General features: G+C 43.0%; 1 protein-coding gene across 5 annotated transcripts in view; it reads right to left on the bottom strand.

Annotated features, from left to right (window-relative positions):
* Positions 1–2,535: 2,535 nt before the first annotated feature.
* LOC148083027 (NACHT, LRR and PYD domains-containing protein 3-like) overlaps positions 2,536–22,437 on the bottom strand; it is a 31,121-nt gene continuing 11,219 nt past the window's right edge. For 3 of the 5 annotated variants that reach the window (XM_087786183.1, XM_087786182.1, XM_087786181.1), the window contains 9 exons: positions 20,582–22,340; positions 18,962–19,138; positions 16,690–16,866; positions 10,255–10,428; positions 8,282–8,458; positions 4,323–4,496; positions 4,089–4,262; positions 3,735–3,781; positions 2,536–3,301 (listed from right to left, as the gene is read on the bottom strand). In XM_087786183.1, the coding sequence (XP_087642309.1) occupies positions 2,760–3,301; positions 3,735–3,781; positions 4,089–4,262; positions 4,323–4,496; positions 8,282–8,458; positions 10,255–10,428; positions 16,690–16,866; positions 18,962–19,138; positions 20,582–22,340 (3,401 nt within the window). In that variant the 3' untranslated portion in view covers positions 2,536–2,759. The remainder of the gene's footprint in view (positions 3,302–3,734; positions 3,782–4,088; positions 4,263–4,322; positions 4,497–8,281; positions 8,459–10,254; positions 10,429–16,689; positions 16,867–18,961; positions 19,139–20,581; positions 22,341–22,437) is intronic. The other 2 variants (XM_087786184.1, XM_087786185.1) reach the window with 2 other exon arrangements.

Genomic DNA, 22,437 nt, shown 5'->3' with positions numbered 1-22,437 from the left:
CAGACTATCTCACTGATGGACTGCAGTATGTCAGGCTGGAAGACTCACTGTGGTGACCAGTACATGAGCACCTCAGGGGATAGTACTGGCCCCTCTCCTCTTTACCATCTACACTTCAGACATTTGCTACAACTCCGAGCTGAGTCTCGTCCAGAGGTTGCTGACGACACTGCCATTGTTGGATGCATCAGGGACAACAGCGAAGACGAGTACAGAAGTCTGATACATGACTTTGTGGACTGGAGTGAGAGGAACCACTTGCAGCTTAACACCTCAAAGACCAAGGAGCTGGACTTTGGGAGGTCCAGTACAAAGCCATGTCCAGTGTCCATATAAGGCGTCAAGTTGTACCTCGGTGTGTTGCTGGACAGTAAACTGACACAGACCATGTGTATAAGAAAGTTCAGAGTATACTGTACTTTCTGAGGAGAAACAGAATCTGTGCTGAGCCTGGACGAGGACACGGTTCTGCTGACCAGTGAGGTTTGTGGACACGATGGTGAGAAGGAGGAGCTTCAGGATTGAGTCTTGTCATTCAGGTCAACTTCGCCTTCCTGGTGTGGAGGAGCTTCCCCGAGAGGATCGTGGGTTACCCGCCCAGGAGCCACTTCTGGGACCCCCTGAAACACGCCTGGGGCTACACGTCCAAGTGGACCAACGACTACTCCATCGTGCTGACTGGAGCTGCTTTCTACCACAGGTGACCACCTGAAGAACTTCTTCCATCTGAGGCCGACGTGGAGCTGTTGTTCGTCCAGACAAGTCTCAATAGTCTCCGTTACAGACGCTCGGCATGTGCTGCTGTCAGCTGGACCTCCATCAGAGCCACAGAGTTCAAAACAGGCTGAAAGTAAAGTCGCTCCAGCTCAACGTGTGGTTCTCTCTTCACCATGTCGAGGGTGAACATCTCCTGAATCCAGGGTTCCATCATCTGAGCTCTAGTCCATCATCACGTCATACTGCGACATGAATGAAGCTCATCACGGCAGGAATAAGATCCACGACTGACACATCAAGCGTTTTATAAACTGTTCAAACACTTAAACGTCATCATTAAGAGAAGAATCTCAAGAATAAACCATGATTTCACAGATAATTCAACAGAAGAACATGAGCCTCTACAAGTCTGTCCAATAAAATAAAAGAATGACACAAACGATTTACTAACATTAAAAAGTCAATCAAACACATCACTTGCACAATAAAATAAATGAATAAAAGAAAGTGGATTTTGATCAAAAACAATATCATCAAAAGTTTTTTCAAAACCAAACATTTAGTTCAAGAAAAAATGCTTTTTAACATTTTTCCTTTATTTGAACCGTTTTCTTCTATTGAATCATCTTTTTGAGTTTAAGCCTTAATATCGTAAAACATTAATTCTTTAATCCTAAAGTTTCTATAATAAAAAAATATATTTTTAAGTTGAAAAGCTTGGAAGTAGTTTTGTATCGATTGTTTTTATGTTTTACTGAATAATAAAGAAACAAATGTTCAGACGTTAAAGGTTGAACTTCTGATGTGATGGACAAGAAGTCTGTGAGTCTGAAGCGACCTCTAGTGTTCGCTCTGAGAACAGCAGTTTCATAGGACTGTGGTAACATGTTTCAAACTCTGCATATGTTCGCAGGTACTACCACTACCTGTTCACTCATTACCTGCCCCAGTCCCTGAGAACTCTGGTGGACCGCTCGTGCAACTGCGAGGACATCCTCATGAACTTCCTGGTCTCTGCTGCGACGCACCTGCCGCCAATCAAAGTGGCCCAGAGGAAGCAGTCCAAGGAGCTCCCGGGTCCACAGGTGGGCGCTCCTCTTCCTGAGATCCTGCCGATGCTCTTAGTCTCACCACCTTCTCTTGGCTCACCAGGGCACCAGGACGGTTCCTTGGGTCGACCCCGAGCACTTCAGTCAGCGGCAGGAGTGCATCAACACCTTCAGCTGGTTTGGCTACATGCCTCTGGTGCACTCGCAGCTGCGCCTGGACCCGGTGCTCTTCAAGGACCAGGTGTCCGTGTTCCGCAAGAAGTACAAGGACCTGGAGAGAGCGTGAACATGGGAGACAGGACTGGAGGCTGGACCAGACGACAGACCCTGGAGGACTGTCTCTGGAGCCACGAGTCCAGATGAAGAAGAACTTCTAGAACTTTCTCTGAAGCCTCGTGACGGTTCTGACCTCACATCTACCCGTCTGACCTCACATCTACCCGTCTGACCTCACATCTACCCGTCTGACCTCACATCTACCTGTCTGACCTCACATCTACCCGTCTGACCTCACATCTACCCATCTGACCTCACATCTACCTGTCTGACCTCACATCTACCCGTCTGACCTCACATCTACCCGTCTGACCTCACATCTGCCTGTCTGACCTCACATCTACCTGTCTGACCTCACATCTACCTGTCTGACCTCACATCTACCTGTCTGACCTCACATCTACCTGTCTGACCTCACATCTACCCGTCTGACCTCACATCTACCTGTCTGACCTTCTTTCTAACCTTTTATTGTGAAGTGACCTTGAGTCTCTTGAAAGTTTTAAAGCAAATGTTTTATTAAACATGATGAACATCATGAGTGACTCGTGCTCCACTGAACTTCAAGTCTTCAGTCGACTCAACAAGTGATGAAAGAGTTTCTTCAACAACATTCAGATCAACACGTTTGTTTCAGGAGCAGATTTCTTCCATCATCACTGTCAGCACTTTAATGATGATTGACAGCAGCAACACAAGTGTGTTGGAGGAACACACTCACACACTCAGGTCACACACACACACTGAGGAACCAGAACCAGGAACCTCTGTGAGTCCAAATCCCAGGTACAAAGGTTCAGTGGAGATGAAGAAGGTGTCGAGGTGTTTCTGTCCATCAGAGGAGACACTGAAGAAGGTTAAATATCCAGGTTCACTAAAGTTCATCAACATTCCTACTCTGTGAGAAACTTCTTGACTCTTGATGACAGTTTCTTTCTTATCGTGACAGAATTTATATCCTTCATCATCAGAGCAGCTCAGACTCCAGGAATAACGGTTCTGTCCAAACTCAGACTCGTCTTCTTTCCCTCCGTCTCTTCTGAGAGTCAGTGCGATAGAAGCTCCTCCTCTCCACTCCAGCTCCCAGTAACATGGTCCAGTCACAGCTTCTCTGCTCATCACCTGAAGACACCGGTGGAATCTGTCGGGATGGTCCAGATAATCCTGATCCTGCGGCACAAGTTCCACCGTCCTGTTGTCCTTGGACAGTAGGAGGCGCCGGTGTGCTGTGTCCGGGTCCAGTGAGAGTGGACGGAGGTCTGAGAGAAGAAGACACGAGAGGTGATGATGGTGGAAGAACTTTCACTTCAAGACAATCATGGACTCCGTGTCCCAGCAAGCCAGGGAGGGCTGCTCTGTTTGTTGACATCTAGTGGAGATCATCATCAAAGTGAAGTCAACAGTCTTCTGAGACTGGGACCACCTCCAGAGAAGAACCAGGAGGAACATCCCAGAATCATCATTTGATTGACACCAGTGTGTCCATATCAAGTCAGCAGCTAAACTAGCATGAAGCTAACATGATGTTTCTTCATGTTCTTGAAACATCTCTGTGTTCATCTCCACCATCATCCTGGACTTGATGAAGCTCCATCAGCAGATTCAAGTGTAACAACATCTCAACATCACAACTGCTCCACTAGAAGCTGACAGAGTCAAGGAGTTCTCATCCATCAATCAAATCAAACTTACACATCTTCCATCCAGATGTTAACCTCTGTGGTCCACAGTGATCCAGCCTGGAGGAAGAAACATTGAGAAGATCAGATTCATTTGACTTCAGATGCTGCTAAGTGGACGTTCTTTCATGACTGTGTGGACCACAACAAAGATGGATCTAGAAACACTCGCTCAGTCTCCACTGTCTCCTTGTTCTTCCACTGGTGTCCAGCAGGAGAACATGGAGAAGCTCTGAGAGTTGGATTCATGTGCTCAGTTCAGATGAAGAGTCTGAGCAGCGTCACACACTCACATCTCTCTGCTTCTGATCACATGTTCAGTAGATCTTTGGAGCTCAGTCAGTGAGTTCTGCTGCTCCGTCCATACCTGAGAGTCTCCAGCCTCCAGTCTGGACTCTCCAGTCCAGCAGACAGCAGCTCCAGTCCTGGTCCTCCTGGATGATTGAAGCTCAGGTCCAGCTCTCTCAGATGGGACGGGTTAGATGTCAGAGCTGAGGCCAGAGAAGAACAACCTCCTGCTGAGATCTTACACGCTGACAGACTGTAATGAAGGAGAAACAGTTTCATTAAATCAGAAGAACTGAAGACATGATGTTCTGACCTGAGAGTCTCCAGGTGACAGTGTGGACTCTTCAGTCCAGCAGACAGCAGCTCCACTCCTGGATCCTTCAGGTCGTTGTGACTCAGGTCCAGTTGAGTCAGACTAGAGGACGGAGAGCTGAGGACTGAGGACAGAAGTGAACAACTTCTCTCTGACAGTCGACAGGAGATCAGCCTGTGAAAGAGACAGAAACGTCAACAAGAGACTTTTTCTCTATTTTGCCTTGAAAGCCTTGATTGGAGGAAACACTGAACTCTTGACGTTCATAAGATCATCACATGATTGTGTGAACATTTGAAGACTTTGATTTCAATCAAGATCAACTTGATCAACACATGAAATAATGAAGTTTTCATCAGTTCAACACTTGATGTATAAATGATCACATGACTCACTGTTGTGAGAGGATTGATGTGTGTTTGTGTTTAATGTCAGTGTTAGTGTTAGTGTTGTGTAACTCCACTCACACTGTTGTGTAACTCCACTCTCACTGGTGTGTAACTCCACTCACACTGTTGTGTAACTCCACTCACACTGTTGTGTAACTCCACTCACACTGGTGTGTAACTCCACTCACACTGGTGTGTAACTCCACTCACACTGGTGTGTAACTCCACTCACACTGGTGTGTAACTCCACTCACACTGTTGTGTAACTCCACTCACACTGGTGTGTAACTCCACTCACACTGTTGTGTAACTCCACTCACACTGGTGTGTAACTCCACTCACACTGGTGTGTAACTCCACTCACACTGGTGTGTAACTAGACTCACACTGTTGTGTAACTCCACTCACACTGTTGTGTAACTCCACTCACACTGGTGTGTAACTCCACTCACACTGGTGTGTAACTCGACTCACACTGTTGTGTAACTCCACTCACACTGTTGTGTAACTCCACTCACACTGGTGTTGTGTAACTCCACTCACACTGGTGTTGTGTAACTCCACTCACACAGATGTTGTGTAACTCCACTCACACTGGTGTTGTGTAACTCCACTCACACTGATGTTGTGTAACTCCACTCACACTGGTGTTGTGTAACTCCACTCACACTGGTGTTGTGTAACTCCACTCACACTGATGTTGTGTAACTCCACTCACACCGGTGTTGTGTAACTCCACTCACACTGGTGTGTAACTCCACTCACACTGGTGTTGTGTAACTCCACTCACACTGATGTTGTGTAACTCCACTCACACTGGTGTTGTGTAACTCCACTCACACTGGTGTGTAACTCCACTCACACTGGTGTTGTGTAACTCCACTCACACTGGTGTGTAACTCCACTCACACTGTTGTGTAACTCCACTCACACTGGTGTTGTGTAACTCGACTCACACTGTTGTTGTGTAACTCCACTCACACAGGTGTGTAACTCCACTAATACTGGTGTTGTGTAACTCCACTCACACTGGTGTGTAACTCCACTAATACTGGTGTTGTGTAACTCCACTCACACTGGTGTTGTGTAACTCCACTCACACTGGTGTTGTGTAACTCCACTCACACTGGTGTTGTGTAACTCCACTCACACTTGTGTTGTGTAACTCGACTTTGACTCGTTGTGTGACTCATATTGTTTGACTTGTGTTGTGTGAGTCCTGTTGTGTGACTTGTGTTGTGTGACTCGTGTTTTGTGACTCGTGTTGTGTGACTCGTATTGTGTGACTTGTGTTGTGTGACTTGTGTGACTCGTGTCGTGTGACTTGTGTTGTGTGACTCTTTTTGTGTTAGTTGTGTTATATGACTTGTGATGTGTGACTTGTGTTGTGTGAGTCATGTTGTGTGACTCGTGTTGTGTGACTTGTGTAGTGTGACTTGTGTTGTGTGACTTGTGTTGTGTACTTGTGTGACTTGTGTTAGTTGTGTTGTGTTACTTGTGTCTTGTGAGTTGTGTTGTACGACTCGTGTTGTGTGAGTCGTGTTGTGTGACTTGTGTTGTGTGAGTCATGTTGTGTGAGTCGTGTTGTGTGACTTTTGTTGCGTGAATCATGTTGTATGACTCGTATTGTGTGACTTGTGTTGTGAGTCGTGTTGTGCGACTTGTGTTGTGTGACTCTTTTTGTGTTAGTTGTGTTAAATGACTTTAGTTGTGTGACTCGTGTTGTGTGACTTGTGTAGTGTGACTTGTGTTGTGTGACTTGTGTTGTGTACTTGTGTGACTTGTGTTAGTTGTGTTGTGTTACTTGTGTCTTGTGAGTTGTGTTGTATGACTCGTGTTGTGTAACTTGTGTTCTGCAACTTGTGTTGTGTGAGTCGTGGCATGTGAGTTGTGTTGTGACTTTTGTTGTGTGACTCGTATTGTGAGAGTCATGTTGTGTGAGTCGTGTTGTGTGACTTTTGTTGCGTGACTCATGTTGCATGACATATGTTGTGTAACTTGTGTTGTGTAACTTGTGTTGTGTAACTTGTGTCGTCTGAGTTGTGTTGTGACTTTTCTTGTGTGACTCGTGTTGTGTGATTTGTGTTGTGTGAGTTGTTTTGTGTGACTCGTGTCGTGTGACTTGTGTGGTGTGACTTGTGTTGTGTTAGTTGTGTTGTGTGACTTGTGTTGTGTTAGTTGTGTTGTGTGACTTGTGTCGTGTGACTTGCGTTGTGACACTTGTGTTGTGTTAGTTGTGTCATGTGACTTGTGTCTTGTTGTCTCGTGTTGTGTGACTTTTGTTGCGTGACTCATGTAATGTGAGTTGTGTTGTGACTTTTGTTGTGTGAGTCGTGTTGTGTAACTTGTGTTGTGTGACTTGTGTTGTGTGATTTGTGTTGTGTGACTCGTGTTGTGTGACTCGTGTTTTGTGACTTGTGTGAGTCGTGTTGTTTGACTTGTTTTGTGTGAGTCGTGTTGTCTGAGTTGTGTGAGTAGTGTTGCGTGACTTGTGTGACTTGTGTCGTGTGACTTGTGTGAGTTGTGTTGTGTTAGTTGTGTTGTGTGACTTGTGTTCTTTGACTCTTGTTGTGTTATTTGTGTTTTGTGACTTGTGTTGTGTTATTTGTGTTATGTGAGTCATGTTGTGTGACTTGTGTAGTGTGACTTGTGTTGTGTGAGTCATGTGACTTGTGTTGTGGGACTCTTGTTGTGTTATTTGTGTTGTGTGACTCTTGTTGTGTTAGTTGTGTTGTGTGACTTGTGTTGTGTGACTCGTGTTGTGTGACTTGTGTTGTGTGACTCGTGTTGTGTGACTTGTGTTGTGTGACTTGTGTTGTGTGACTCGTGTTTTGTGACTTGTGTTGTGTGACTTGTGTTGTGTGACTCGTGTTGTGTGACTTGTGTTGTGTGACTTGTGTTGTGTGACTTGTGTTGTGTGGCTTGTGTTGTGTGAGTTTTGTTGTGTAACTTGTGTCTTGTGACTTGTGTTGTGTGACTTGTGTTGTGTGACTTGTGTTGTGAGTCGTGTTGTGTAACTTGTGTCTTGTGACTTGTGTTGTGTAACTTGTGTTGTGTGAGTCATGTTGTGTAACTTGTGTTGTGTGACTTGTGTTGTGTGACTTGTGTTGCGTGACTTGTGTTGTGTGACTTGTGTTGTGTGACTTGTGTTGTGTGACTTGTGTTGTGTGACTTGTGTTGTGTGACTTGTGTTGTGTGACTTGTGTTGTGTGTTTGTAAAGATCAACCTGCGTCTCATGGAAGCTTCAAGAACCAGAGAAGAGAGTTTGTTCTAATTGTTGATGGTTTTCTTCAACATTCAATGATTTGAACGTCTTTTACTGTCGAGTCATGATAGAAATACTAGAGTTTAGTCTCCAGACTGTGTTGATAAATATGTCAAGATGACTTGAAATATTCTTCACCTTCCTGTTGTGTTCATGAAATATCAACTTCTAGAACCAAGTTCATGAGTCGAGGAAAAGTCATTCAAATCCTCTCAGAGTGAAAAAGGTTTCATGAAGAAACAAGAATCCATTCACTGTTTACATCCATGTGTGTGTTTGTGTTTGTTTGAAATGATGTTCTGACCTGAGAGTCTCCAGGTGACAGTGTGGACTCTTCAGTCCAGCAGACAGCAGCTCCACTCCTGGATCCTGCAGGTCGTAGTTGTGACTCAGGTCCAGTTGAGTCAGACTAGAGGACGGAGAGCTGAGGACTGAGGACAGAAGTGAACAACTTCTCTCTGACAGTCGACAGAAGATCAGCCTGTGAAAGAGACGAGTGTCGTCAACAAGAGGATTGATTTGTGTTTATATGAGAAACAAACACAAGAGAACATAAGGAAAAATAAAGAGTCACAAAACAAACAACAAAGACAAATGAAAATAAAAGGTTGTTACATGTATATTGATCATAATAACACATCATTGATTCTTTTTCTATTCACTTACTTATCTCAGTGTTTTTGTGTGTTTTCTCTCAATTGTTGTGTTTAATTCTTTTCCAGAGTAAAAATACCTTCAATGTAATCAAGACACTGATTCAATCGTGAAGATTCACTTCAATTTATTCTATTTGTTTTTTAACATTCAATTCAATATGAACAGGTTTACAAAGTTATTATTCATAACCGTGTCAGGTGTGAGTGTGAAGGTGTTGCAGGTAATACAAGCTCAAACAATGTGTGTGTGTTTGTCACTCACACTCCTGCACTCTCTCAACATTGTTGTCTTCATTTGAATGTTTACAGTTAGAAAATTCAAGGTGAATTCTCTCCATCTTTGGATCCAGTGGATCTATGTTGTGACACAGATGGAGTGTCAATCATCCTCCGTCACATTCACCTTCATTTCTTCTCCATGTTTGCTTCACATGAACTGAATTAGTTTCAACTTTTGAAACATTTCTCAAGTTTGGAGACTATTTTTGAAGTTGTTTCTGGACATCAATCAATATATGGATCAGTTTGATTCCATCTGGTGACACTTTTTATTCATGATTCATAAACATGTTTCAAGTGAAGATGTTTCTTATTTTCTAATGATATTTTTTCACATTCATCAAAGTCTTCAAAGTTTTCCTCCATCATTGTTCAAACATGTCGTTCCTTTAAATCTCCAGGTTTCAAATGTTTTCTCTGTAGTTGCAGGTTTGACTATGGAGGCCTAGGAGGGTCAAACCAGGATTTACTGTCAGCTTTCATTGATATTTGAAACAATCTTCCATGTTTGAAGACAATACTTTTGGCAGAGATGGACTCGAGTCAACGACTTGGACTCGAGTCCAACTCTGGTCGCACCTATCAGACTCGTGACTCGTGATTTGTGACTCCAGTACACTGGGACTCGTGAAGAGTGACTCACTACTGCACCTGGTTAAGTGATTCGTGACTCAAGAGTCGACCCAGACGAGTCATTGTGACTCGAGCGTCGACTCAGTTATTTTAGTGAGTCTAAAGTCAAATCATCTTCTGGTCACTGATCCATGCTGTGAGTCTTTATTGAGTGAATCTCCTATAGATGGTTCATCTAGTGACTCCAACATGGCTTCAGACTTGATTGACAGGACTATGTTGATGGTTCAATGTTTGATAATAATCAGTGAAAATCTAATGTTTTCATACAAGTCATGAGTTCATTGAATCTTCTGGTGTTTTTCATTTTAGCTTCAGACTAACTGTTGTCGTAACTTGTTTCTACTTTGAATATTCTTTGTATTATTGTGAAGTTTGCAGTGGATTTAAGTTCATGTTATTTATGTTCTTTAAAACGTTTTTAGTTTTATTTTGAAAGTTCACTTCCTGTCTGTTTATCTCACAAGAGTTCAAAAGTCTAAGAATCGAATGTGTTTGAATGGATCTGAGATCAGTAAATATGTGTCAACATACTGAACAGCACGACCCAGCAGAAGAACAAATCAAGTTCAAGTAGAACCTGCTGAAGACTGAGGTCACTTAGAATCATCTGCTTCATTGAAGAACTCACTGAAGACTCAACTTTGACTCTCTGGAGTCTCACCTCTGACTTTCACATGTTCTGAAGCTGAAGACATGATGTTCTGACCTGAGAGTCTCCAGGTGACAGTGTGGACTCTTCAGTCCAGCAGACAGCAGCTCCACTCCTGGATCCTGCAGGACGTTGTAACTCAGGTCCAGTTGAGTCAGACTAGAGGACGGAGAGCTGAGGACTGAGGACAGAAGTGAACAACTTCTCTCTGACAGTCGACAGTCAATCAGCCTGTGAAAGAGACGAGTGTCGTCAACAAGAGGATTGATTTGTGTTTATATGAGAAACAAACACAAGATAACATAAGGAAAAATAAGTCACAAAACAAACAACAAAGACAAATGAAAATAAAAGGTTGTTACATGTATATTGATCATAATAACACATCATTGATTCTTTTTCTATTCACTTACTTATCTCAGTGTTTTTGTGTGTTTTCTCTCAATTGTTGTGTTTAATTCTTTTCCAGAGTAAAAATATCTTCAATTTAATCAAGACACTGATTCCATCGTGAAGATTCACTTCAGTCAATTTATTCTATTTGTTTTTTTAACATTCAATTCAATATGAACAGGTTTACAAAGTTATTATTCATAACCGTGTCAGGTGTGAGTGTGAAGGTGTTGCAGGTAATACAAGCTCAAACAATGTGTGTGTGTTTGTCAATCAAGGAGTCGACTACTTCCACTATACATGGACTACTATCAACCTTCAGCTAATGCCAACATGACTGACCAAATGACTGATGTAGTTCAACATCTGGAGGACAGTGAGCTGAGACTATGGTATCCCATCCAAGGACGACAGCCCCTCCATCAGCTCCACACAACAGCTCAGGAGCCCATGATGGTTCAAGTCACTTCCCAACGGACATTTCTAGATTCTCTCATGTTAGACACGAAACACCAAGAGAACTCAAGGCTCCTCTTGTTTTCCGTGGGGATGTTCAGACAAAGTTGAGTTGGAAGAATGGCTCGAGTTGATGGAAGATTATTTCAAGAAACGTGATGTTCAACTGGAGAGTCGGGTGGAAGAAATTCTCACACATTTAAGGGCTCGAGCTAAAGAGTGAAGTTTGGGATAGAAATGGAGAGATAGATGTTGCACGCCGTCCTCACGCTGTGTCTGGTCTCTTGAGGAAACTTTTTTCTTCTGAACGTTATTCATCGGTGCCTTTGGCAGACTTTTATTCAACTCTCCCAGATGTGATGAAGACCCGTAGGACTACTGGCTCCGCCTCAAGAAAGCTGCTGCAGTCGCCACAGGTTGCTTGTGGGAACAAGACAAATGTTTGATCACCCAGATCTGGCTCACATTCCGGTCCATACTTTGGATAAATGGTCAGCCGTGAAGTGCAGGACGTGTTGGATGAATTTCATAGACTAGTTTGAAGACACCAGCCAGACATAGTGAAGAGGTGAACATGGATAGAGTTGAAGTTAACCTACAGCAGCCTGTGAACCACCTGAGAGACAGCAGCCAGTTGATCCAGACTCTTCTACAATGGAGAGGTTGCTGGGGTTGTTGGAAAAGATGCTGCAGAACCAGAGTCAGAACCAATACAACAGAAGGACACGTAACAACTACAAGAGACAACACCGAGTAGAAGGACTTGACGCTGTGCCATGTTCTGTATGTGCTGATGGTTCACACTCTGCATATTCTCACTGCCGAGAAAACCTTCTCTGCTTCTTTTGTCACTCTCCAGAACACACAAGACGTAACTCACCTCAAGTTCTTATGCCACCTGCCTTCACACATCAGGGAAACATCATGAAATTGCTCATTTCAAAGATGAAGGGTTCAATAGTTCCATCATTAACCTCAACATGTGATGATGCAGTTATTTTGTCACATTCAGACGAGTGGAAAGAGGAAGACCTGCAATCCAGGATCAGGACGACAAAGAGTCGTGTCACACTGCAACCAGGGTCTGAACATCTAGTGTGGGCTAAAGTGTCATCGTCTGCTCAGTCAACTGTGGGGAAAACAGTTGTGATCGAGCAACACAGTCCAAAGTGAGACCTGCACAAATCCTGGAAGGAAGAGTTGTCACTACCTTGTGGGGGGATGGCTGGGTTCCTGTGAAGATGTTGAATCCTACTGAGAAGCTACTCACTATAAAAATAAATGCTATGGTTGCAGATGTGTCACTCGCCCCTCAGTCCAAGACTTGCCTCAACCAGAACCTGTTTATTCTAATGTGATGTTGACACAGAACATCCACTGCTGTCTGAGGAGATGATCATCCACACGTTGAAGGACATGGATCTGGAGGACTTAGATCTCACCTGTGAAGTGTCTCTTGATTGTTAAAAAAAATGTAGTATGTATCGTCCAAAGTTATGAGTGTACTTTCTCAAAACACAAAATGGATTGTGTTGAATGAATATGTTCATAGAATCTGTTTGGTGGACGACAAGCCTCTCAGACTGCAGTACCTCCGTGACCCCTCTAGTCAATATGAGAAACTGAGGATCTAAATAAGATGGAGGAACAGGGGATTATTCGTGAATCTCAGAGTGAGTTTTCTTCTCCTCTTGTGCTTGTTGTTAAACCTAATGGTGACCTACGCATTTGCAATGACTTCAGATGGTTGATGCCAGAACAGTGAAAGATGCGGACCCCCTGCCCCACCAGACAGGTCTGCACAAATATAATAGAATGTCCAGGGTCTTACCAACAGCCCCGCAACATTTATACGGATGATGATGTCCATATTTGGTGATAAGAACTTTTCTTTTGTGTTATCTGGACGACCTGCTGGTTTTTGCTCCATCAGAGGAGGTTGCAATTGAACGGTTGGAGATGTTTTTTTCGCGTCTTGCTGCTAACAACTTAAAGCTACACCTAGGAAATGTAACTTTCTTTGCAGATCTGTAAGGTTCTTAGGACACATTATTTGTGCAAATGGTGTAAAAGACAGACCCTGATAAAATACAGGCCGTGGTTGATGTGGAAGAACCTGATCTGTTTGACTCTGATGGAATCACTTCTTCTGCAAAGAAGATGAGATCATTTCTTGGCATGGTCCTGTATTATCACCATTTCATAGAGGGATGTTCAGCTGAAGCCAAACCACTTTTTGATCTTGTTTCTGATCCTGTCTCCTGTAACAGCAGAGGCAGAAAACGCAAACCTAAATTGAAAAGGTTTCATCAGACTCACTCCTGTTGATTGTTCTGCTGAGTGTAAGGCTGCATTCAAACACTTAAACATGACTCAGTCCACAGTGTCACTCTGGCTCACCCTGACTTCACAGAGCCCTTGTTCCTGCTGTAGAGCTTCTTTTGATGGGTTAGGTGCTGTCCTCTCACAGTTGCCACCAGGGGGCACTGTAGCACGACCAGTGGCTTTTGCCAGTAAAAGCCTCTCACGTTCACAGCTGAATTAACCTGCTCATCGGCTAGAGTTTCTGGCGGTTTGTGATAAGTTCAGTCACTGGCTAAAAGTGAGACATCTTACAGTTTGGACAGATAACAATCCCCTAACCTACATTTTGACTAAGCCCTGGTTGGACGCATGTGAACAAAGATCGGTGTCCAAGTTGGCAGCTTATAGTTTTGATCCGAACTATGTACCTGGCAACAAGAATGTGGTCACTGGTGCCCTTGAGAACCATTTGTTCAGTCTTGCATTGATCATAGACCTGTTACAGAGACCTACGTCTCATTGTTGGAGAAGATGTGTGGCCTTGAAGATGAAAAAGTGCATGGTGCATTCAAGTGTACTACGAACTGTCAAAGGGTCATTGAGCAGTCTTTGAATGAGGGTGAAGCACTAGACCAGGCCTGCCCAACCCGTGGCTCCCGGGCCGCATGCGGTTCTTTGCCTGGTTTCATGCGGCTCTAACGTTCTAGTGTTGTGTCGTTCACGAACGATTTGTTTGAACGAACGATCTTTTGAGTGAACGTACTGAACCGAATCACTTCATGAAGTGATTCATTCCTTTCTCAGTTCAGTTGAACGCCGCGACCGTGCCGGTAGGAGGGATTCTATGATAAGACTTTGCTACAGAACATTTAGTTTTTATGTTGGCACAGATTCGGTCAGTGAACAGGGATTCATGTTCGGCTGTGAACACACCTCAAGATCTTCTCTATTTGCTTAATTTCTCACGAATGTCTGTGCACTGGTCCTTTTCCATGAACGCACTTTTTTTTCTTTTTTTTTTTTGCATTGTCCCTCAAGTGCAGTGAATGTTAACCTCGGGTCTGAATCATTAAACCTAGTAACGGATTGTTTGGCTGCGTTCAGGAAGTAGAAGAAATTGCAGTCTGGGCTTCATAAGCACTGAGTTAGTAATTTGGTGAACGAACGAACTGAACAAATCCTTTTAATGAACTGATTCTAGTGATTCAGTTCAGTCAAAAGAACTGTCGATCCCATCACTATTACGTTCATATGGAAGTTTGGGTTTGTGTTTTTTTGAATGTGCGCGTTCGCTTCGCTTGAGTTCAATACGGTATTTTCATCTAACGCGCAATAATACAAGCCAGATCTGAAGAGGTTTGTTCAAAGCAAGGAATGACAGAAGTCCTAATAAGCAACATGCATAGTAAGAGAGAAAATATATTTTAATTATTATATTTTGTTTGTGGACTTGGTTGAACTGAGAGTTTGTGTGTGTAAGACAGTACAGTACAGTACACACAGTGCACACAATGTTCATTGTTGAAAATGACTGGCCCTGACTGTAGAAGTCAAATTCTGTCATTATCATGTTGGTGTGTGACATTTACAATAAATCTGGCTAAGCAGAGGTCTGTGTGTGAGGAAGGGATGATGTTCATGTGACCCATGATGTGGCTCTTTGAGGTAACACAGTAAAAAAATGTGGCTCTCACGTTGTGTGACTTGTGTTGTGTGACTCTTGTCGTGATTTTTGTCCTGTGACTTGTGTTGTGTGACTCTTGTTTAGTTAGTTGTGTTGTGTGGCCACCCCTGCACTAGACCAACAAAATTCCATGACAGCTGAAGAATTATCAGCCGTTTTTGAAGCACAAGTGTCCGGTGGAATGAGCCAGAAAGAAGGCACAGAACCTCCTCTTCCTCATCTTGTGGACATCACTCAGTCTGACTCATTAACTAAGAGTGAAAAAGCCAGACTGCAAGAACAGGACAACATTCTAAACATGGCGTTTCATTATGTCAAACGTCATAGAAAACTAAACACAAAAAATATTCCAGTTAATCGTCCCAAATTCATTAAAAGGTCAGGTGTTGCGTGGTTTACATGACTCAGAGGTCATCAGGGTCAGACACACACTGTGTCACTGGAGTGGACTGGAGAGTGACATCATTAACCACGTAAAGGGCTGTTTTCACTGTGTTGTTGCTAAAACTCCAGAACCTGCATTTTGTGTCCTCCTTGAATGCATTCAAACATCTGCAGCTTTGGAATTGGTTTGCATTGATTTTTGTTCTGCTGAGAAATCTGTCAATCAAAGCGTGGACGTACTTGTTGTGACTGATCATTTCTCAAAAGCTAAGCAGGTATCCATCGACTGGGTTCGCACCCTTTTTCCTCATGTTTGGCAGGACACCACGATAACCTGTTGATGTTGTGTTCCAGCATGCTCTCCCTGATTCCACTGTTGTTGACCATCATGACTTTGTGTCTCGGTTGAAGCAGGAGTTTTCCGAAGCTACTCAAATTGGCCAAAAACTATAACCGCAGAGCTGGGGGCATCTTAGGGTCTCTTGCTGTTGGTGATCGGGTTCTGCCCTCTTGACAAATGAGTGATTAGTGATAGTGAAAACACATCATTCCTCTATAGACCTAATGCACTGTAGGAGCGAGTGACACTGTACCAAGATGGCCGCCCTGTATACACACCGCTCTAGTGAGGGCAGCAGTCGATGCGGCGTCCATGTAAATATGTCTATGGCCTCGAGGACTGAGATGAGGTAGGAGGAGGAGATGCTCTGTGAGCATTAGTGTATAAAAATATGTTAGAAACACCTTTTCTTTCAATTGTCGTATTTTATATTTGTTTAGAAGCAGTTTTATTGTATATGTTTGTTTAATTGTTTAGCGTTTAACTTATTGTGTGGTGTTTCTAGAGCGAGAGCAACGAGTGTGTGAGCGATCCATCCTCAAACTGTATTTTGATTGATGTGCAGAATCTTACAAATAAAAGACAAGTGATCCACGAGCAGCTTCATTGGTGGAATCAGAAGTGTGATGATCCAAAGGTTATGCTCACATCACCATGAACATTACCCTGCATTGAAATCTAGCAACAGAACAAGTGATGACATCACAAGAGTCTTTGAATGGATCTGAGATCAGTAAATATGTGTCAACATACTGAACAGCACGACCCAGCAGAAGAACAAATCAAGTTCAAGTGTGAGAACCTGCTGAAGACTGAGGTCACTTAGAATCATCTGCTTCATTGAAGAACTCACTGAAGACTCAACTTTGACTCTCTGGAGTCTCACCTCTGACTTTCACATGTTCTGAAGCTGAAGACATGATGTTCTGACCTGAGAGTCTCCAGGTGACAGTGTGGACTCTTCAGTCCAGCAGACAGCAGCTCCACTCCTGGATCCTGCAGGTCAAGGTTGTGACTCAGGTCCAGTTGAGTCAGACTAGAGGACGGAGAGCTGAGGACTGAGGACAGAAGTGAACAACTTCTCTCTGACAGTCCACAGTTTCTCAGCCTGTGAAAGAGACGAGTGTCGTCAACAAGAGGATTGATTTGTGTTTATATGAGAAACAAACACAAGATAACATAAGGAAAAATAAAAAGAGTCACAAAACAAACAACAAAGACAAATGAAAATAAAAGGTTGTTACATGTATATTGATCATAATAACACTGTCATGAGTCTACATGTTCCTCCTTGTGTTTCCGGTTTTATTGTGAAATCCGCTCCCTTCTGTGTCTGTGCTAGTCTTACTTCCTCCTGTCTGAGTAGTGATTGGTCCAGCCGTGTCTTGTTAGTCCCGCCCCCAGCTGCTGCTGATTGCTCCCCTGTGTTCTTAAGCCTCCACTCCCTGTCACGTCCTTGTCTTGTCGTCACCGTTTTCCAGTACCTGTATCCTGGGTTTCTCCGTTCCACATCGTGATAAACACATGATTGATTCTTTTTCTATTCACTTACTTATCTGAGTGTTTTTGTGTGTTTTCTCTCAATTGTTGTGTCTAATTCTTTTCCAGAGAAAAATTAGGGTTCAGTTTTAGGACAACTGTTATTTACCCTGTACATTAACAGCCTTGGACAAAATGTCCAGAAAGCATCTTTCCATTTCTATGCGGAAGACACCGTAACGTATTGTTTTGCATCTTCACTTAATAAGGCTTTTGAGTTCATGCAAAGTGCTTTTGATCAAGTTCAGGCTCAGCTTTGTCGACTGAAGCTTGTTCTCAATGCTGATAAGACCAAACTTATGGTATTTTCAAATAACAAAAAGATTGAGATAAATCACAATATTTTAACTTCCCAAGGTCATGCAATTGAGGAGTATTTTTACAAATACTTGGGTTTTATGATTGATGACCACATCTCTTTAAAATTCACATACAAAACCTGGTAAATAAACGGAAACTAAGGTTAGGCTCGACGACGACGAGTCGAAGCTACCTTCCTGACCGTTCTTGATTCTGGAGATGTGTTGTACATGAATTCATCAGCTCACTGTCTAAAGATGTTGGACACTGTGTAACATGGAGCCTTGAGGTTCATGACAAACTGAAGACCCTTAACCCATCACTGCACACTATACTCAAGAGGTCACTGGCCTTCGCTCTCTTCGCCACGACTTAGTCATCGGCATGTTTGTATCTACAAGGAGATTATAGGTTATGAATGTTCCTCCAGCTCGTACTGAACTGGGTAAAACAGCTTTTAAGTTTTCTGCGCCGTCATCGTGGAAGAAGCTGAAGAAGCAGCACAAGTTTGAGACTCTAGTGACTTTTGACAAATTCAAGGCTGTTGTCAGGAATTTTACGTCGGACTCTAACAGCAAGTGTGAATGTTTTTAGTCAGTAATCTTTTATCCTTTTCTGATATTGTACCAACGCACTTAATACTGTATGAAATAGTTTTTATGTGTAACTATGTTTTGCTGTCCATCCTGTCCAGGTCTCTCTTGTAAAAGAGATTTTAATGTCAATGAGACTAACCTGGATGAATAAAGGATCAATAAATAAAATAATAATACAGAGTTATTCATTCACTGTTTGTGTGTTTGTGTTCACGACACATGTTCAAGTGTTTGCTCATGAAATTCAAATGAAAAGTTGATGTTGTTTCAAAAAGTGACTTTAGAAAATGATGGATTTACAAAACAAAGTGAAAGAAAAACCATGAAGAGAGAAAGAAGGAGTGAGTTGGTGACACAGAGATGAGTTGAAATGAAAGATATGAGCAGGATGTGAGACGACACTGTTGAATATTGTGATGAAGAAGAACATGTTTGACTTTTCATACAGTTGCTGATGTGTTCATCACACATGCTCACATCACCATGAACATTACCCTGCATTGAAATCTAGCAACAGAACAAGTGATGACATCACAAGAGTCTCTCAAATGTCTTTGAATGGATCTGAGATCAGTAAATATGTGTCAACATACTGAACAGCACGACCCAGCAGAAGAACAAATCAAGTTCAAGTAGAACCTGCTGAAGACTGAGGTCACTTAGAATCATCTGCTTCATTGAAGAACTCACTGAAGACTCAACTTTGACTCTCTGGAGTCTCACCTCTGACTTTCACATGTTCTGAAGCTGAAGACATGATGTTCTGACCTGAGAGTCTCCAGGTGACAGTGTGGACTCTTCAGTCCAGCAGACAGCAGCTCCACTCCTGGATCCTGCAGGTCAAGGTTGAGACTCAGGTCCAGTTGAGTCAGACTAGAGGACGGAGAGCTGAGGACTGAGGACAGAAGTGAACAACTTCTCTCTGACAGTCGACAGCAGCTCAGCCTGTGAAAGAGACGAGTGTCGTCAACAAGAGGATTGATTTGTGTTTATATGAGAAACAAACACAAGAGAACATAAGGAAAAATAAGTCACAAAACAAACAACAAAGACAAATGAAAATAAAAGGTTGTTACATGTATATTGATCATAATAACACATCATTGATTCTTTTTCTATTCACTTACTTATCTCAGTGTTTTTGTGTGTTTTCTCTCAATTGTTGTGTTTAATTCTTTTCCAGAGTAAAAATATCTTCAATTTAATCAAGACACTGATTCAATCGTGAAGATTCACTTCAATTTATTCTATTTGTGTTTTTAACCTTAAAGTCAATATGAACAGGTTTACAAAGTTATTATTCATAACCGTGTCAGGTGTGAGTGTGAAGGTGTTGCAGGTAATACAAGCTCAAACAATGTGTGTGTGTTTGTCACTCACACTCCTGCACTCTCTCAACATTGTTGTCTTCATTTGAATGTTTACAGTTAGAAAATTCAAGGTGAATTCTCTCCATCTTTGGATCCAGTGGATCTATGTTGTGACACAGATGGAGTGTCAATCATCCTCCGTCACATTCACCTTCATTTCTTCTCCATGTTTGCTTCACATGAACTGAATTAGTTTCAACTTTTGAAACATTTGTCAAGTTTGGAGACTATTTTTGAAGTTGTTTCTGGACATCAATCAATATATGGATCAGTTTGTTTCCATCTGGTTCAATGTTTTATAATAATCAGTGAAAATCTAATGTTTTCATACAAGTCATGAGTTCATTGAATCTTCTGGTGTTTTTCATTTTAGCTTCAGACTAACTGTTGTCGTAACTTGTTTCTACTTTGAATATTCTTTGTATTATTGTGAAGTTTGCAGTGGATTTAAGTTCATGTTATTTATTTTCTTGTGAAACGTTTTTAGTTTTATTTTGAAAGTCCACTTCCTGTCTGTTTATCTCACAAGAGTTCAAAAGTCTAAGAAGAAGCTCAAGAGACATTCATTTGCATAAACTCAAGGACTTGAAGAAACATTAAACAAGACTTTTCTCTCTTTGCAGCCAACGAGGTGTTGTTTTGTTTGAATGTTAGTTTCTATTAACACTGTGTTAGCTTTTCATTTTCTTCATCATTTATGTTCAGTTTTCACGCTGGATTTCGGGGTCAAGCCTAAAATAAACCCTGTCTGTGCCTGAGGGAGAAACATACAGTCGTTCATTCACTGTTTGTGTGTTTGTGTGTTTGTGTTCACGACACATGTTCAAGTGTTTGCTCATGAAATTCAAATGAAAAGTTGATGTTGTTTCAAAAGTGACTTTAGAAAATGATGGATTTACAAAACAAAGTCAAAGAAAAACCATGAAGAGAGAAAGGAAGTTGGAGTTTCTCAGCCTGAATGAAGAAGGAAATCAAACATTCATGGTTCATATCAGAGATGTTTCAATGATCCACTTACAGAACTTCATTTGAAGCTTGAACCACCGGCAGAAGCCTCTCAAGAACCTCCTCTGAGGTAGAGTATTTCTTCAGGTCAAACACTTTCAGATGTTCCTCTGAGGACAGTAAGATGAAGGCCAGGCTGGACCATTGAGCAGGAGACAGTTGATCTGTGAAGAGACGTCCTGATCTCAGCTGCTGTTGGACCTCCTCCACCAGAGAAGTGTCCTTCACTTCATTCAGACAGTGGAACAGGTTGATGATTCTCTCTGGAGACACATTCTCACTGATCTTCTTCTTGAGGAGCTTTGCTGTGTCCTGATTGGTCCAGGAACTACTTCCTGTCTGTGTCAACAAACCTGTCAGGAGACTCTGGCTGGTCTGCAGAGAAAGACCCAGAAGGAAGCGCAGGAACAAGTCCAGATGTCCATTTGGACTTTCTACAGCTTCATTGATTTCTTTCTGGTAGAACTTTTCTATGTCAACGATTCTTGACTGCAGGTTGACTTCGGAGTTGAAGAACATCTGGTGAACATGAAGAGCAGACAGAAACTCCTGAAGACTCAGGTGGATGAAGCAGAACATCTGGTCCTGGTACAGTCCTCTCTCCTCTCTGAAGATCTGAGTGAACACTCCTGAGTGAAGTGAAGCAGCTGTGATGTCGATGTCACTCTCTGTCAGGTCTGATTCATAGAAGACCAAGTTTCCTTTCTTCAGGTGCTCAAAAGCCAGTTTTCCCAGAGACTCCATCATCTTGCTGCTCTCAGGATCCCAAACTGTGTCTGTCCAAGCTGCTCCATGGTACTTCATCTTCTTGACTTTGGACAGAACCACCAGGAAGTAGATGAACATCTCAGTCAGGGTGTTGGGCAGCTGTCCTGTGTCTCCGCTCTTCAACATGTCCTCCAGAACTGTGGCAGTGATCCAGCAGAAGATCGGGATGTGACACATGATGTGGAGGCTTCGTGAGGTCTTGATGTGAGAGATGATGGTGCTGGTCTGCTCCTCATCACTGGACCTCTTCCTGAAGTACTCCTCCTTCTGGAGGTCAGTGAACCCTCTGACCTCTGTCACCATGTCCACACACTCAGGAGGGATCTGATTGGCTGCTGCAGGTCGTGTGGTGATCCAGAGACGAGCTGAGGGAAGAAGATTCCCTCTGATGAGGTTTGTCAGGAGGACGTCTACTGAGGTGGACTCTGTAGCTGCTGTGAGGACCCGACTGTTGAGGAAGTCCAGAGGGAGTCGACACTCGTCCAGACCGTCAAAGATGAACAGAACCTGGACTTCTTCAAAGCTGCTGAGATCTTGGGTTTCAGGAAAGAAAAGATGAACAAGTTCCATCAAACTCAACTTCTTCTCTTTCAGCAGGTTCAGTTCTCTGAAGGTGAAAGGAAACATGAGCTGGAAGTTCTGGTGAGCTTTGCCTTCAGTCCAGTCCAGAGTGACCTTCTGTGTCAGGAGGGTCTTCCCAATGCCAGCCACGCCCTTCGTCAGCAGGCTCCTGATTGGTCGGTCTCCTTCAGGTGAGGCCTTAAAGAGGTCTTCTTGTCTGATGGTGGTTTCTGGTCTGGTCGGGTTCCTGGTGGCTGCTTCGATCTGTCGGACCTCGTGCTCCTGGTTGACCTGGTCTGTGCCCCCCTCAGTGATGTAGAGCTCCGTGTAGATCTTGTTCAGAGGAGCAGAGTTTCCTGCTTTAGCGACCCCCTCAGACACACTGTGGAACTTCTTCTTCAGGCTCCTCTTCAGCCGTCGTCGACACTTTTCTGCACGACTTCCTGAAGAAGAGAAGTCCCATGAATCTCAATATTCTAGAAGCTGAAGATCAATCTTCTCAGCAGCTGCAGGAATTTCAATCTCAAATGTTCTAATAGA

The sequence above is a fragment of the Callionymus lyra genome, chromosome 3 (assembly GCF_982586985.1).
Source record: "Callionymus lyra chromosome 3, fCalLyr1.hap1.1, whole genome shotgun sequence".
Lineage (NCBI taxonomy): Eukaryota > Metazoa > Chordata > Actinopteri > Syngnathiformes > Callionymidae > Callionymus > Callionymus lyra.
Note: the sequence above shows the minus strand (reverse complement) of the source record. Positions and strands in the feature narration are given on the sequence as shown.